Source organism: Macaca fascicularis, chromosome 3 (assembly GCF_037993035.2).
Source record: "Macaca fascicularis isolate 582-1 chromosome 3, T2T-MFA8v1.1".
NCBI lineage: Eukaryota > Metazoa > Chordata > Mammalia > Primates > Cercopithecidae > Macaca > Macaca fascicularis.
Genome location: NC_088377.1, coordinates 86150001 through 86165088, shown reverse-complemented (window position 1 = coordinate 86165088; position 15088 = coordinate 86150001). Strand labels below are relative to the sequence as shown.

General features: G+C 47.1%; 1 protein-coding gene across 22 annotated transcripts in view; it reads right to left on the bottom strand.

Annotated features, from left to right (window-relative positions):
- Positions 1–15088, bottom strand: part of GCK (glucokinase) — a 59204-nt gene that overhangs the window by 29301 nt on the left and 14815 nt on the right. For 9 of the 22 annotated variants that reach the window (XR_012432499.1, XR_012432498.1, XM_065542041.2 and 6 more), the window contains exon 1: positions 284–429. The exons of the other annotated variants lie outside the window; for them this stretch is intronic. Coding sequence is in view for 7 of the 9 variants with exons in the window: in XM_065542041.2 (XP_065398113.1) it covers positions 284–352 (69 nt within the window). In the remaining 2 variants the exon portion in view is untranslated. Of the gene's footprint in view, positions 1–283; positions 430–15088 lie in introns of those variants that run through there. 22 annotated transcript variants of the gene reach the window in all.

Here is a 15088-nt window from a genome sequence, read left to right as displayed (position 1 = left end):
GGTCAGGAGATCGAGACCATCCTGGCCAACATGGTGAAACTCTGTCTCTACTAAAAATACAAAAATCAGCTGGGCGTGGTAACAGGTGCCTGTAATCCCAGCTACTCGAGAGGCTGAGGCAGAAGAATCGTTTGAACCAGGGAGTCGGAGGTTGCAATGAGCCGAGATTGTGCCACTGCACTCCAGCCTGGTGACAGAGTGAGACTCTGTCTCAAACAAACAAACAAACAAAAACCAAACCAAACAAACAAACAAAAAAAAAAACGGAATCCCAGAGAGCTACCTTGCCTTTTCCACCATGTGAGGACACAGCTAGAAGGTGCCATGTATGAACCAGAAAGCAGGCCTTCATCAGACAGTGAATTAGCTGGTGCCTTGATCTTGGACTTCTCAGCCTCCAATTTATGGCATTTTGTTACAGCAGCCCAAGTGGACTAAGACAGAAAGAAGGAAATAAAACTATCTTTATTTCAGATGACATGATCTTATGTAGATAACCATAAATAATCCACAAAAATATGTGAGCTAATATTTGAGATCAAATTGAGCTAATAAGCTAATTTGGCAAAGTTCCAGCACACAAATATCAACACACAAAAATCAGGATTTTTTTATACACTAGCAACAAATAACCCAAACAGGAAATTAAGAAACACTTAATTATGTGAAATTAGGGAACACTTCACACAGTCATTTAGGAATCCAGGGTTCTTCTACTTTATGGCTCCACCCACCCCCTAATGGTTAGCATCATTATCTGCAGCTAACCGACAGAAAGGTGAGAAAGATCATGAAGAAGCCGTCCTCTTCTTAGGAGCCTACACCTGGAAATGGAAATGGTATATGTTGCTCCACTGAAATTGCATGGAGACATCTCACTGCAAGGGAGGCTGAGAACTACAGAACAGCTGGCCAGCTGTTGCTAGCATTGTCATCACTGTGGAGAAAGAGGACATGGGTTTGGGTCTAGAACTAGGAAACTCTGCCATGTTCACTGGATTCCTAAATGACTGTGTGGAGGAGAACCTCCCAGCTGATGAAGAACTGCATTTGACTATTATATGGGCAACAAATACAATTCTACTATGTAACTCTATTTCATGTTTTGCTGTATTGGTTACTGCAGTGAATTGTTCCCTAGTAACTACTCAGAATGATGGTATCAATGACCAAAAATATGTTGGGAAGGGGATACTGGATCACTCATTACTCATTGTTTCTTGAGAACCTAATTTGTGCTTAGTCTGAAGTTAGAAAAGTGATTAGTTTTTAGTTTCCAAGGAGCTTACCATCTAGCAGAAGAGACAAATGAACAGCTTAATACAACCAGATACCAGCAAAGCTACAGCGTCTTTGGGAACATAAAGAGACTGATAGGTTTCGTTTTGTTTTGTTTTCTGAAGGCAACAGGGCAGGATTTCTTTGATGCACTAGGGGGAACTGGCTAGGAAGGGAAGGACATTCCAGATAGAGAGACCAGCAGGACAGTGTCATGGGTGTTTGGAGAAACACAAATATTTGAGTGGTTCAGACTTAAGGCACCCCAAGGGAACACCTAGTAAATGAGGCTGAGGCAGATGAGAAACAAACAACAGAGTGGAAACCAAAATATTCTGTCTGCTCAGAAAGAGAAAAGTGCTGCTGTAAATAGCATTTGGGCCAAAGGGGAAATCTGCATTGCATTACAGACCATTTATAAATGAATAACCATGAATGTACAAAATATTAAAAGTATGGCTAATAGCCAAAGCTGTCTCAGAGGAACATTTACACCCATAAAGGCACTTACTATAAAGTAAATGGGGCTGGGCATGGTGGCTTATGCCTGTAATCCCAGTACTTTGGAAAGCTGAGGCGGGAGGATCACTTGAACCAAGGAGTTCGAAACCAGCCTGGGCAACAAAGTGAGACCCCATCTCTACAAAAAAAATAATAAATAAAATATTAGCCAGCTGTGGTGGTGTGTGCCTGAGGTCCCAGCTACTCAGGAGGCTGAGGTGGGAGAATTGCTTGAGCCCAGGAGGTCAAGGCTGCAGTGAGCCATGATTGCACCACTGCACTTCAGCCTGGGCTATCAAGCGAGACCCTCTCTCCAAAAAATAAATAAAATAAAATAAATGGGAAATCAGTGAGCAAAGCATTTCTCTCAAGATGCTCAAAACCTCAATACACAGATAAAGTAAACAAAAGGAAAATCAGATTAAAGGAATTGATAGGCCGGGCATGGTGGCTTACGCCTGTAATCCCAGCACTTTGGGAGGCCGAGGTGGGCGGATCACGAGGTCAGGAGATCGAGACCATCCTGGCTAACATGGTGAAACCCCGTCTCTACTAAAAAAAAAAAAAAAAAAAAAAAAAAAAAAAAATTAGCGGGGTGTGGTGGCGGGCGTCTGTAGTCCCAGTTACTCGGGAGGCTGAGGCAGGAGAATGGCATGAACCCAGGAGGCGGAGCTTGCAGTGAGCCGAGATTATGCCATTGCACTCCAGCCTGGGCAACAGAGCGAGACTTCATCTCAAAAAAAAAAAAAAGGAATTGATAGTGATAAAAGCAGAGACTAATTATACAGAAAACAAACAAAAGCCACAGTAAACTCGATTAACAAATCCCAAACCCAGTTTTTTAAAAAGGCTAATATAATAGATGAATTTTTTTTTTTTTTTTTTTTTGAGACGGAGTCTCACTCTGTTGCCCAGGCTGGAGTGCAGTGGTGAGATCTTGGCTCACTGCAAACTCCACTTCCCGGGTTCACGCCATTCTCCTGCCTCAGCCTCCCAAGTAGCTGGGACTACAGGCGCCCGCCACTATGCCTGGCTAATTTTTTTGTATTTTTAGTAGAGATGGGATTTCACCGTGTTAGCCAGGATGGTCTTGATCTCCTGACCTCGTGATCCACCCACCTTGGCCTCCCAAAGTGCTGGGATTACAGGTGTGAGCCACCGCGCCTGGCCCTAGATGAACATTTTTGATTAGATTTGGTAATCTGATCAAATATAACAGAGAAGACACTAATAAACAACTAGAGGAAATGTCTGATTTTCAAAATATAAGATATAAATTATCAAAATTGACTCAGGAGGACAGAAAAACCTGAACAGATGGATAACAATAGAAGAAAAGTTAACAGATATGGAAAACTATTCCTCTAACAAGAGTATCAAGTCCAGCTAGTTTTTTTTTGAGATGGAGTCTTGCTGTGTTGCCCAGGCTGGAGTGCGGTGGTGCTATATCAGCTCACTGCAACCTCTGACTCTCAGGATCCAGCAATTCTCCTGCTTCAGCCTCCCAAGTAGCTGGGATTACAAGTGCGTGCCACCACGCCCGGCTAATTTTTGTATTTTTAGTAGAGATGAGGTTCCACCATGTCGGTCAGGCTGGTCTTGAACTCCTGACGTCGTGATTCACCTGTCTCAGCCTCCTAAGTGCTGGGATTACAGATGTGAGCCACTGTGCCCGGCCAACAGCTAGTTTTTAAAAAACAAATATGGATACAGAAATGTCCAATGCAAGGCCCCAGCCAAGGACGAGGCAGAGTCCTGGCTTATTGAATGAGGTGGTGACAGACAAGACCTGTGGGCTGTCAGGGAATGTATGTGAGGGACACACAGCTGGGACACTGAGTCCTGCATTCATGTTTATGACCACATAGAAACGATGGGCTGGAAGAATAACATAATAGCTCATGTATACTTTGTGCCAGGTGCTGTCCTAAGCTCTTCTATGGATTAATTTATTGGATCCTCACAGCAGCGCTATGGAGAGATAAAGTAAATTTCCCTTGTGACCCTTGCTAATACAAGGTCCAAACCCTGGCACTCTGTCTTCAGGGCCCACCCTGCATCACTGAGCCATCCTGCCTCTGGCTAGCTGGAGGGAGGGACAGACAGGCTGAAATGTCATAGAAGGAGCTACGGTGATGGGTGAGGAGTACTGCTGGGTGGTAGGTAGTGGGAGGAAAGGGCTGCGGATCCAGCTCACAGACACAAACAGGGATGCAGGCCCAGGGTGCTTGTTAGGACCAGGGTAGAACCAGTCTCACCTCTTAGCAGACACATACCTGAATAAACATCCAGAATCTTCCAACTCAATAAGAAGGTAACAACAACCCAATTTTTAAAAACTCACAAAAAAATGCCCACTAGGCATACAGAAATATGTGCAACATTATTATTAGTCAGTTGTAGAAATGCAAATTACAACCACACTAATATATCAGTACACAGTCACCAGAGTGGCTAATATTTACAAGATGGATGAAACCGAGTGCGGGGAGAAGGATGTGGAGCAACTGGAATCCTCAAACACTGCTGATGGAAATGCAACACGGTACAGGCCACATTGGAAAACAGTTTGGCAGGTTTTCTAAGTTTAAATGTACACTTAACCACACGATACCACTCCTAGGTATTTATCCGGCCAAATGAAAACTGTCTACACAAAGACTTGTACTTGAATGTTCACAGCGGCTTCAGTCATTATAGCCAAAGCCTGGAAACAATCCAACTGCCCATCAGCTGGTGAATGAATAAATGAATGAACACACTGTAGTCCAGCCATACAGTGGAATACTCACTGCTCAGCAATGGCAAGGGAGGGAGGATTGACACACTGCTGAGCTAGGCATTACGTTAAGTGAAAGAAGCCAGACACAGAAGACTATATTCTCAGTGATCTCATGTATAGAACATTCTAGAAAAGGCAAAAGCAAGGAAACAGAAAACAGATGAGTGATTTCCAGTGGCTAGGGTGGGAGAAGTGATTGACAACAAGGGGTGGGGCTGAGGGAATTATTTGAGTGATGGGAAGATTCTGCCTTAATGGTGATGGTGGTTATATAACCATATATATTTGATAAAACTCATCAAACTGTATGCTTAAAAAGTAAATGTTATTGTATGTATGTTATATGTTATTATTATTTTTTTTTGATGGAATCTCGCTTTGTCATCCAGGCTGGTGTGATATCGGCTCACTGCAACCTCTGCCTCCTGGGTTCAAGAGATTCTCGGCCGGGCGCGGTGGCTCAAGCCTGTAATCCCAGCACTTTGGGAGGCCGAGACGGGCGGATCACGAGGTCAGGAGATCGAGACCATCCTGGCTAACACGGTGAAACCCCGTCTCTACTAAAAAATACAAAAAACTAGCCGGGCGAGGTGGCGGGCGCCTGTAGTCCCAGCTACTCGGGAGGCTGAGGCAGGAGAATGGCGTAAACCCGGGAGGCGGAGCTTGCAGTGAGCCGAGATCGCGCCACTGCACTCCAGCCTGGGTGACAGAGCCAGACTCCGTCTCAAAAAAAAAAAAAAAAAAAAAAGAGATTCTCATGCCTCAGCCTCCCGAGTAGCTGGGATTACAGGCACCTGCCACCACTCCCAGCAGGTGACAGTGAAGCCATTGTTCCAGCTCACTCAGTGGGACTTGGGGCAGGAAACAGGAGATCTGGGGAGCTGGTGGGACTCTTACTAGCTACCTGACCTTGGATGAGTGATTCATTCCTCCAGAGCTTCTGTTTCTTCATCTATGAAATGGGAGAAGATGCCACCTCATTCCAAGGAGCTGCATGGGGATTAAAGGAAAAATCTTGACACTCAAACCCAATTTTCTGTTGTTACAGGGCCAAGGAGCTCTGGGCCTGAGAGGGGAAGAGTCTGTCTTCAGGTCAGCATTGCCCAGTATTATAGCTGGATGTTTGTCCACACGAACCTCGTGTTGAAATTTGATCCTCAGTGTTGGAGGTGGGAGCCTAATGGGAGATGTTTGGGTCATGGGGGCAGATCCTTCATAAATAGATTAATGCCCTTCCTTAGGGGAAGGGGGTGAGTTATTTCTCACTCTATTAGTTCCCAAAACAGCTTACTATTAGGAAGAGCCTGGCACCTCCCTGCCCCCTCGTGCTTCCTCTCTCACTATGTGATATCTGCACATGCAGGCTCTGCTTCACCTTCCGCCATGAGTGGAAGCAGCCTGAGGTCCTCATCAGAAGCAGTTGTTGGTGCCATGCTTCTTGTACAGCCTGCAGAACTGTGAGCCAAATAAACCTCCTTTCTCTGTAAATTATCCAGCCTCAGGTATGCCTTTATAGCAGCATAAATGGACTAAGACATCAGGGCTCCCTGAAAATCAGCAAGGTCATTGGCAAAAGCAAAGCTATCCAGCACGAGCCTCTGCTTCTCCTTCTTCTTTCTTCTTCCTTCTTCTGTCTTCCTCTCCCTCTCCCTCTCCTTCCTTCCCTTCCCTCCCTCCCTCCCTCCCTCCTTTCTTTCTTTCTTTCTTTCTTTCTTTCTTTCTTTCTTTCTTTCTTTCTTTCTTTCTTTCTTTCTTTCTTTCTTTCTTTCTTTCTTTCTTTCTTTCTTTCCTTTCTTTCTTTCTTTCTTTCTTTCTTTCTTTCTTTCTTTCTTTCTTTCTTTCTTTTCCTCTTCCATCCTTCCTCTCTCTTTCTTTCTTTCCTTTCTTTTTCTTGTGCTTCCTAATCCTCCTCTTCCTCCTCCTTCTTTTTCTCCTCCTCTTCCTCCTCTTCCTCTTTTTCTTCTTCCTCTCCTTCTCCTTCTTTTCTTCTTCTTCTTTCTTCTTTTTTGAGACAGGGTCTTGCTCTGTCACCCAAGCTGGAGTGTAATGGTGTGAACATGACTCACTGCAGTCTCAACCTCCTGGGCTCAAGAGATGCTCCTGCCTCAGCCTTCCAAGTAGCTGGGACTACAGGTGTGCACCACCACACCTGGTCAATTAAAAAAAAAATTTTGTAGAGCCAGGGTCTTGCTACGTTTTCCAAGCTGGTCTTCAACTCCTCGGCTCAAGCAGTCCTCCCACTTCAGCCTCCCAAAGTGCTGGGATTACAGGCATGACTATCACACTTGGCTGCTTCCCCATCTTCTTCAGGTCTCAGCCCAAAGGTCACTTGGAGAGCATCACTGTATTAGGCTGTTCTTGTGCTGTTGTTAAGAAATACCCGAGGCTGGATAAATTATAAAAAAAAGAGGTTTAATTGACTTACAGTTTTGCAGACAGAACAAGAAGCATGGCATTGGCATTTGCTTCTCGTGAGGCCTCTGGAATCTTAAAATCATGGCAGGAGAAGGAGGAGCAGGTGTCTCAAGCAAGAGTGGGAGCAGGAGAATGAGAGGGGGTCTGACTCTTTCAAACAACCAGCTATCAAGTGAACTCACCCCTCACCAAGGGGATGGCACTAAACCAAGGATCTGCCCCCATGACACAGACACCTCCTGCCAGGCCCCACCTCCAACATAAGGGACTACATTTCAACATGCGATTTGGAGAGAACAAATATCCAAAGGCTATCAGTCACTAATGGAAACCACCTCATGTTCTATTTGTTTACTGTTAATTGTCTTTGCCCTCTAAGAGGCAACGCCCAGGAGAGCAGGAGCCCAGTCTATCTCGTTCAGGTCTCCAAGACCCAGGGCCTGGTCCATCGTGGGCTCTCACTGCTCAGCAGCTGCTCTGTGACCTGCAGGCCAGTGCAGCCTTGAACTGTTCCCTGAGTCCAGGCTCTGGTCTCACTTTCCCAGCGTCCTGTTACCCAGCACTGGCAGGTCTCTGGGCCAGCTCCTGGGCAGCAGTGGGGGCAAAAATGGGGCAATTGTCCATGCGTGCTCCTAGGGGTGGGGTGGATACATTCTTGCCCTCCAACATCCAGTTCTCATTCCTTCTTGCTCATGGAGCCTCCGTTTTATTCAGGGGTCAAGTAGTAATGGACTCAGCACTGGGGGCTGAATGCCCCGGACAAATTCACCCTGCTCTCTTCTGCTAGAGCTGGCTTCAGGACAGTGAGATGTGAGAAGGGAGGCCTCTGGGGAGATATGGTGGGGGATCCCCTTCCCCTCTTGTTTCCAGAACATTGTTGGGTTTGTTTGTACCTCCTGTGCTTGTGGCGACATCTGGCAGATGTGGGGAAGGCTATGATAATCTGGAAAGCTGACCCAGAGCCTGACACCAGGCTGAGAGCTGCCTGCCTCTAGGCTCTTTCTTATGTGCTTTGACAACGCCTCTTGGTGAATCCAGTTTAGAGTATCTGGTACAGCCCAGACAACCCTAACAGACACAGTGGGCTTAACAGTTCGTTCTGTTCAGCTCCGTGTGAGAGGTGCTCCAAAGAGATGGAAATGAGGCGTGGTAGGTACAAAACGTAGTTACTGTTTACAGGGTGGGGTTCGGAAAAGCAGGTGAGGCAGCAGCTGGGGAGGTGGAGCTCCCAGCCAGGTGACCAAAATCCAGTGCTGTGCTGGAGAAGGGTTAGCAACCGGCTGTCCAGGGAAGCAGACCTGACTGGCAGCGTTTGCTGCCTTCTGTGTTGTTGGCACTTCACCTGATGTCACTCTAGGGGGAGTGGAGCAGAGGCCACACCAGTGCCCCTCCTGAACCGCAGCTTGGAGCCCTGGGTCTGTCATAGAATCACCCGATGCTTCCCTGCTCTGCCTGCCTCCAATCCAAAGATTTCCTCACATCTGATCCTCCTGACCTACCCAGGCCAACTTGCCACCTCTAAAGAGGCTGCAGTTCTCATGGGGATTGGTTACAGATGCATCCACTGGCTTGACGTGGTGGGCTGGGCTGTGTCTGAAAGGACTGAGGGAAGCAAACCATTCCATCCATTGTCTTTGTCCAGCATTACCTGCCCAACCAGCCAAATTCAGGCCAATGCTGCCCTCCTGGATTTCCTGGGAGGGTGAACCACATGCATGTCCTTAGCAGCCACATTGAAAAGGTATTGGAGAGCTAATTTACTGATAGCAGGATCACTCTCTAGGATTACAATACTCTAGGGTTTTAAATGAAAAAAAGTATGATGCCCATCTGAAAACTCCATCTAGTCCCCCCAATATCACAAAACTCTCCAAATATAGCAATCCACAAAGGACTTTTGCATAATACAATGCATTTAAAATACCAACTACCTAATTATATAATCCCTGAAGAACTCAGCAGTGGGTACATTTGTATGCAGTACATGATGACTCTGTTCATTTCAGATGCTGTAGAAGATGCTATGGGTGCCTGCTGGGCCCCTACGCCCACCCCCAGCTGCCCAGGGTTGAAGAGAAGAGCTGGACTTCTTTCCTGGGACTTACTCCTGATCTACAAAGTTACTTCACCTAGAAATAACTGGGAAGTTATGCCCTTCCTAGGGCTGGCAGAGAAAACACATTGTGTTATGCACAATTTGGGACATATACTAAAAATTGATTTGTTGTTTATCTGAAATTCAAATTTAACTGAGTGCCCTAATTGTTTATTTGCTAAAGGTGAGAGCCCGAGCCTTTCCCCAGGGGCCTCCAGCCAGTGACTGACTCATGTAGGAGCACAAAGGCTGGCCCCTGCCTCAGAGGGACAACCCTGTGATGTCATTCACATTTGAGAGCTCCCTGCTGGGTCAGACCAAGGCTCACCTGCTGCTGAATCTGTACCTTTGCCTATTTCTACCCCGTCTCATCCTGAGAGTACCCTCCCACTCAATCACAGGTGCCAGAATCCTTATCTCAGGCTCTGCTTCAAGAACCTAACACAGTCTACCGGGGTGGTCCTAGAAATCAGCCTATGAGGGCGGGACTCTGGAGTTGGATCACTTCCAGCTGGATGCCACCTCACTGGTGGTAGGAGTACCGGCAGTCCCTGACACATTGCAGCAGTGGATCACCAAGGCCCTGCCCGTGGGGAGTGGGGATGGAGGTGGACAGGGAGGTGCTTGCTTACTCAGTGTCTCTGGCACCGAGGGTGTGGGGGAGATACTAACCCGAAGGACTATGCCACCGAGACCTGTTGATCAGTGGAGCCATGCATGGAAAAGAGAAAATGGCAGGCTCAGGTCTATCAATTTAAAGCCAAGTCTGAGAGCCAGACGGTCTTCTCAGCAGTGTTTAAAGAGACGCTTGTCTCCTATAGTGAGGCAGACAGAGCTGGAGACTAGGCACAGGACTCAATTGTAAAAGCAGCAGCAGAACTTCAGCAAGGTCTGAGTCCTCCAGCAAGGCAAGCCAGGGCCGTGATGGGAAGGAGTATACACTGTGATATGCTGGGAAATGGCTAACAATCTGCTGTCTAGAGATGCAGGATGCCCTGGTTTGTAGCATTTTCTGATTTTCATGGTTTAAATACACCCATCATGGCCCATTTCCAGCTACCGACATGGTGTCACTGAATGAAGATTTGGAAAGAGATGTGCACAATTGATTTTCTAATGTGCTAGTGGGTGCGCTTGAGAATTTTGAATTCCCAGATTCCCACAAGCCACCTGCACCTATAGAAGTAGTCTTGCTGTGAGAAGGAGGCCTTTTCTCTCTTGAAAAGTATGCAGATGTCTGAAAGAGACAAGTGCCCCAGGAGACAATGCATGCCTTCCTCATGATTGGCCCCCACCTCCCCTCCTGGCCACAAAGAGGGTCAAATCTCAGCATGGCCCAACTTGGACCTGTCAAGGAGGAAAAAAAATTGTATGCCACAGGAACTTCAGTCTTTGGCTAACAAGTACTAGCAGGAAGTGGGAGACGAGATCCCAAAGGTGCTGGAGCTTATGCTTGAGATGGTCCGAAAGGTGCTGGATCCTGTGCTTGAGACCAGATCCTGAAGGTGCTGACTGAGGCAGGTGGGATATCAAGAGGATAAGGGGACTTTGCTGATGTGGGGACATTCTCCTGTGATGCAGGATTTAACACCCTGGCACAGGTCCCAAGAGAGGGCTCTGATACATTGCTGGGGTGGCTCTTGGTAGCTTAGAAAAAGCAACAACTCGATTAAATGAAGTAGAGATGCTTGAGTTTACGTGGTGGGCCAACAGGAAGTGATCAAAAGGATAAAAGAAATGGGGCAAAATATAATTGACCTACTCTATAAGATCAAAAAGCCTGTAAGCTGGCTATGTTCCCTGGAAAGGCGTGGAAGACACTCTGCTTCCCAGGTTGTAAAGAATCTGCTGCTGTAGGGCACATGGCTGAGGCTCAGTAGGCCTGTCCTCTGTAGACCAGAATTGATGGGAGACATTTTGCAGAGCTTCTCCCCCTAATGGCAGTGGGGATGATAGACCGCTTAAGGGCAGAGACCAGGGGCAGCACTTAGAAGCACATCAGAAGCAAAGTGGGAATAATTATCATATTGGGCACCAAGGTCAGCCTAACAACCAGAAGGGATTAGCCTATAGGGGTCTAAGGAGAAGGCTAATAGAATGTTGGGTTCTTAGGGGCCAGAAAGGATGAACGAAGGCCAAGGTCAGTCACCCCAGTGGAAAGTTAGGATGGAAAGGCACAGTTTCTAAACCTCAGCCAGTTCTCAGAATCAGAACCCATTGATTGAAAGAGGGACTGGGTTCCCATGGGAAAGACTCTGTAGCACCACAGCAAGTGTGTGTAATAGGAACCTATGGTTATTTATATTTGATCATACTGAGTAAGGGTAATACTCAGATCTTTTGATAGTGATTTCATAGCAATTCACACTTTTTTTTGAGATAGAGTCTCACTCTGTTACCCAGGCTGGAGTGCAGTGGTGTGATGTTGGCTCACTGCAACCTCTGCCTCCTGGGTTCAAGCAGTTCTTCCTGCCTTAGCCTCCTGAGTAGCTGGGATTACAGGCACCCACCACCACGCCCAGCTAATTTTTGTATTTTTTAGTAGAGATGGGGTTTCACCATGTTGGCCAAGCTGGTCTTGAACTCCTGACCTCAGGCAATCCGCCTGCTTCAGCCTCCCAAAGTGCTGGGATTACAGGTGTGAGACACTGCACCCAGCCAGCAATTCACACTTGTATCTAGCGTCCCAAAGTGCTATCATGGCTGTCCTAGTCAAGTGCAGGCTTATTGGGGTAAGACGACAAATATAGTTCTGGCCCAGGTATGTCTCATGCTGGATCCACTAGTTCTGTGTATTCACCCAGAAATAATTTCCTTAGATCCTGAATAAATCATTGGAATGAATATACTTAACCATCAGAAGAGCCCTTACAATGGTTCCTTGATTTATAGAATAAGCAACATTTGTAATAGCAAAAGCGAAGTGAAAATGCTGCACTCCCACCCAGCCAAAATAGAAAAACACAAATCTGGTGGGATGGCAGAAATTATTGCCATTCTCAAAGACTTAAAGGATGTATGTAGAGTGGTGGGTCACATCATATCAACCTTTCATTCTCCAGTCTGATCCCTGCAATAACTGGTTGGATCAGTCCTGACCCTTAGGCTATGTGATTGGCAAATCTAAGCATACTCTGCATGGAATGTGAGATTAAGCCCCAATAGGAGTCACTGTCCAAACCCCTAGGGCTCTGGACCAAGGTCACGCCATCAGCAGCAGAGAACCAAACACCACTTGTAAAGCATTTCCTGGCATGCCACCCAGCAGAGTATCTGACCATAGGACATTAAGTGACCATGTGGCCATAACTGCCCATTATGAGTTTGGTGCTGTCAGACCCACTAGGTCATAAGCCATCCAACATAAGATGGAACTGCCATAACTGGAATCAGGCTTGAGCAGGTCTAGATGACATAGATAAGCCGCAGGGACAGGTGGCCCAGACCCACCTGCCATCTACCACTGTTGCACGAATATTGGCCCCTGTGCCTCTCTTTCACTCGCATGCATACATGGCCTCCTGGTGGGGGGTGTCTTTTGTCTAGCTGCTGGAGGAGGGAAAAATCCACCTACGCATCGATCATGGATAGGTTAGTTTGGCATGTCGACGCAAGCTGGAAATGGACTTCTGCTGTAGTTCAGCCCCACTCAAGGTGGCCCTGAAAGACACTGGGGAGAAGAAATCCTCTTAACAGAGTTTTGGAGGGTGCACCTGCTTATTCACTTTGTGTGGAGAGAGATGTGGCCTAAGGTAAAGATAGACTCATGGACATTAGTGAATAGCTTAGCTCATTCTTCAGCAGCTTGGAAGGAGCAACATTAGAAGACTGGGGAAAAGCAGTGGCATGGGGGAAAGTTATAGAGATAAACCTGTGTGAGTGGGCACAGAGTATGAGACATTAATGACAGCCAGAAACCACTTCTTATGGAAGAGGCAATAATAACCAAGTGGATAGGATGGCCAGGCAGCTGAATGTTGGCCACTATGAACTCAGAAACAGATAATCATGGGGTCAGAGAAGGAAGCTATGCCTGTGCCCAGAAGCATACATTCCCTCTCATCAAGACTGACCTAGTTTTGCTGCTGTTGGATGTAGGAACTGCCAACAATAGCAACTGGTGCTGAATCCCTGGTATGACACTGCTCCTGGAGGAGACCAACCAGCCACTACTGGGTGACAAGTTGACTAAATCGGGGCCCTTCCAACCTGGAAATGGCAGCATTTTCTCTTGACTTGGATTGACATGTATTCCAGCCAGCAATGAACTTGCCTTTCCTACCCTCCGTGCATCCTCTTGGAGGCACAGTGGAGCTGTCATCTTGAAGATGACACCCATGAGGAGGGCCCACTGTCCTCCAGAATGCAATAACACTCTAATGGCTATGGGATGAGGCCATGTTCCTGAGAGGTAAAATATGTGAATTTGGGAACCAAGAGCTCTTCATCACTCTCCATGATCCACTTGAGAAATCTGTGCTTCCACCATTCACAACTTTAGGTTTTATGGGTCTAGAAGTCCTGGTTCTCAGAGGGGGTCCTTCCACCAGATGATACATTAACACGTTCACTAAATGTACAGCTACAGTTGCCTCCTGGTCATGCTGTGCTCCTTGTGCCCGTAGCCAAGCAGGTAGAAAAAAGTATTACCATCCTGGCACAAGCAGTACAATGTGGCAATTTACCCTTGTCATTAGGAGGGACGACTACAGCTACATAATGGAGCAGGAAGAATATGGCTCGCACTCAGATGATTTGCCAGGGTGTTTCTTGGCAGTCTCATGCCCAGTTGCAATTGGGAATGGACAACTTACAACAACGATGGACTGATAAAGGAATCCAGGATTCAGATGCCTCAGGGATAAAGGTTTGGCTCCTGCTCTGGGTAAGCCACTTAGACTAGCAGTGTTAGCGAAGGGGAAGGGGACACTAGAATGGACGGTGGGGGTGGGGCATGATGGTGAGTATCAGTGACAGTCTTACAATCACCTGCAGAAGTGGGCATTGTAGTTCATCCCTCTGTTTTTCCAGTTGTAAGTTTTCCCAGAAGCTGTGCCTGGATGCAGAGAGCTTAAAGTGGAAAGCAGTAGGTCTGAGCAGTCAAGGGGTGGACTGTAGTACCTGCTATCGGTGCCTCACTGGCCAAGTGGCCTGCACACCCAGCCTCTAGCTGCAGTGAGCAGCAGCTGCAGACTGCTCACAGCTGTACCCTTCTCCTGAGAGTTTCCTGGAAATGCCTGGAAGATCTTCCCTCCCTGCTGGCCCTCAGCTGATGGTTTTGATACAGGTACAACAGGCAGGCCCTCTCCCAGGATGGACAACCGTGTGATATTCTTCATGCATCAGAGCCCAGGGGGAACCAGACTGAGGTGGACTTAAGCTGGACCTGCCTCTTTGACTGGCTTCTTACCTCTCATTTTCTGTCCCCCCAACTTCCTTACAGCTTCTGCTGATAGTGCTCCTGCAAACACCATTTTCCAAGAATTCCAATCTCAGGCTCTACTTCTTGGGAACCTGACCTAAAACAGATACAAATCATGTTTTCCCTTCCTACTGCGCAGGCTAGCAGCAGACAAACAATGCAGGCAGGCAGTGAGACTGAGATTGGGTCCTCCTGGCGGGACAGCTGGGATATGATGTCCATACCCTCTCCCAGGACCCAGGTGGAACTGGAATACTGATTCATGATACTCACTTTTCATTTGGAGAGTGAATTTTGGGTAAATGACTTTGCAATCCAAGAAAGTGAATACTGAGAACGTTTTCAGGTAGCAGAGGATCCCTGTACTTCTGAGACAGAGTGTTCCTTGAGATCAGCCTCACAGCCGTGCCCTCTGGGTCACAGTGCAGGAGCACAGAAAATCCCACTTCTTGGTCTCTCCAGCACTCCCCTCTCCTGCTTGTTTATTGGCAGGGCTGATAGGTGCTGGTTGTCTACAACAAAGATCCCACTAGGAGGGGCTCATGCTCAGGTATTGCCAGGTAAGGAATGCTGTGAATATCACTCCAGGTCACAA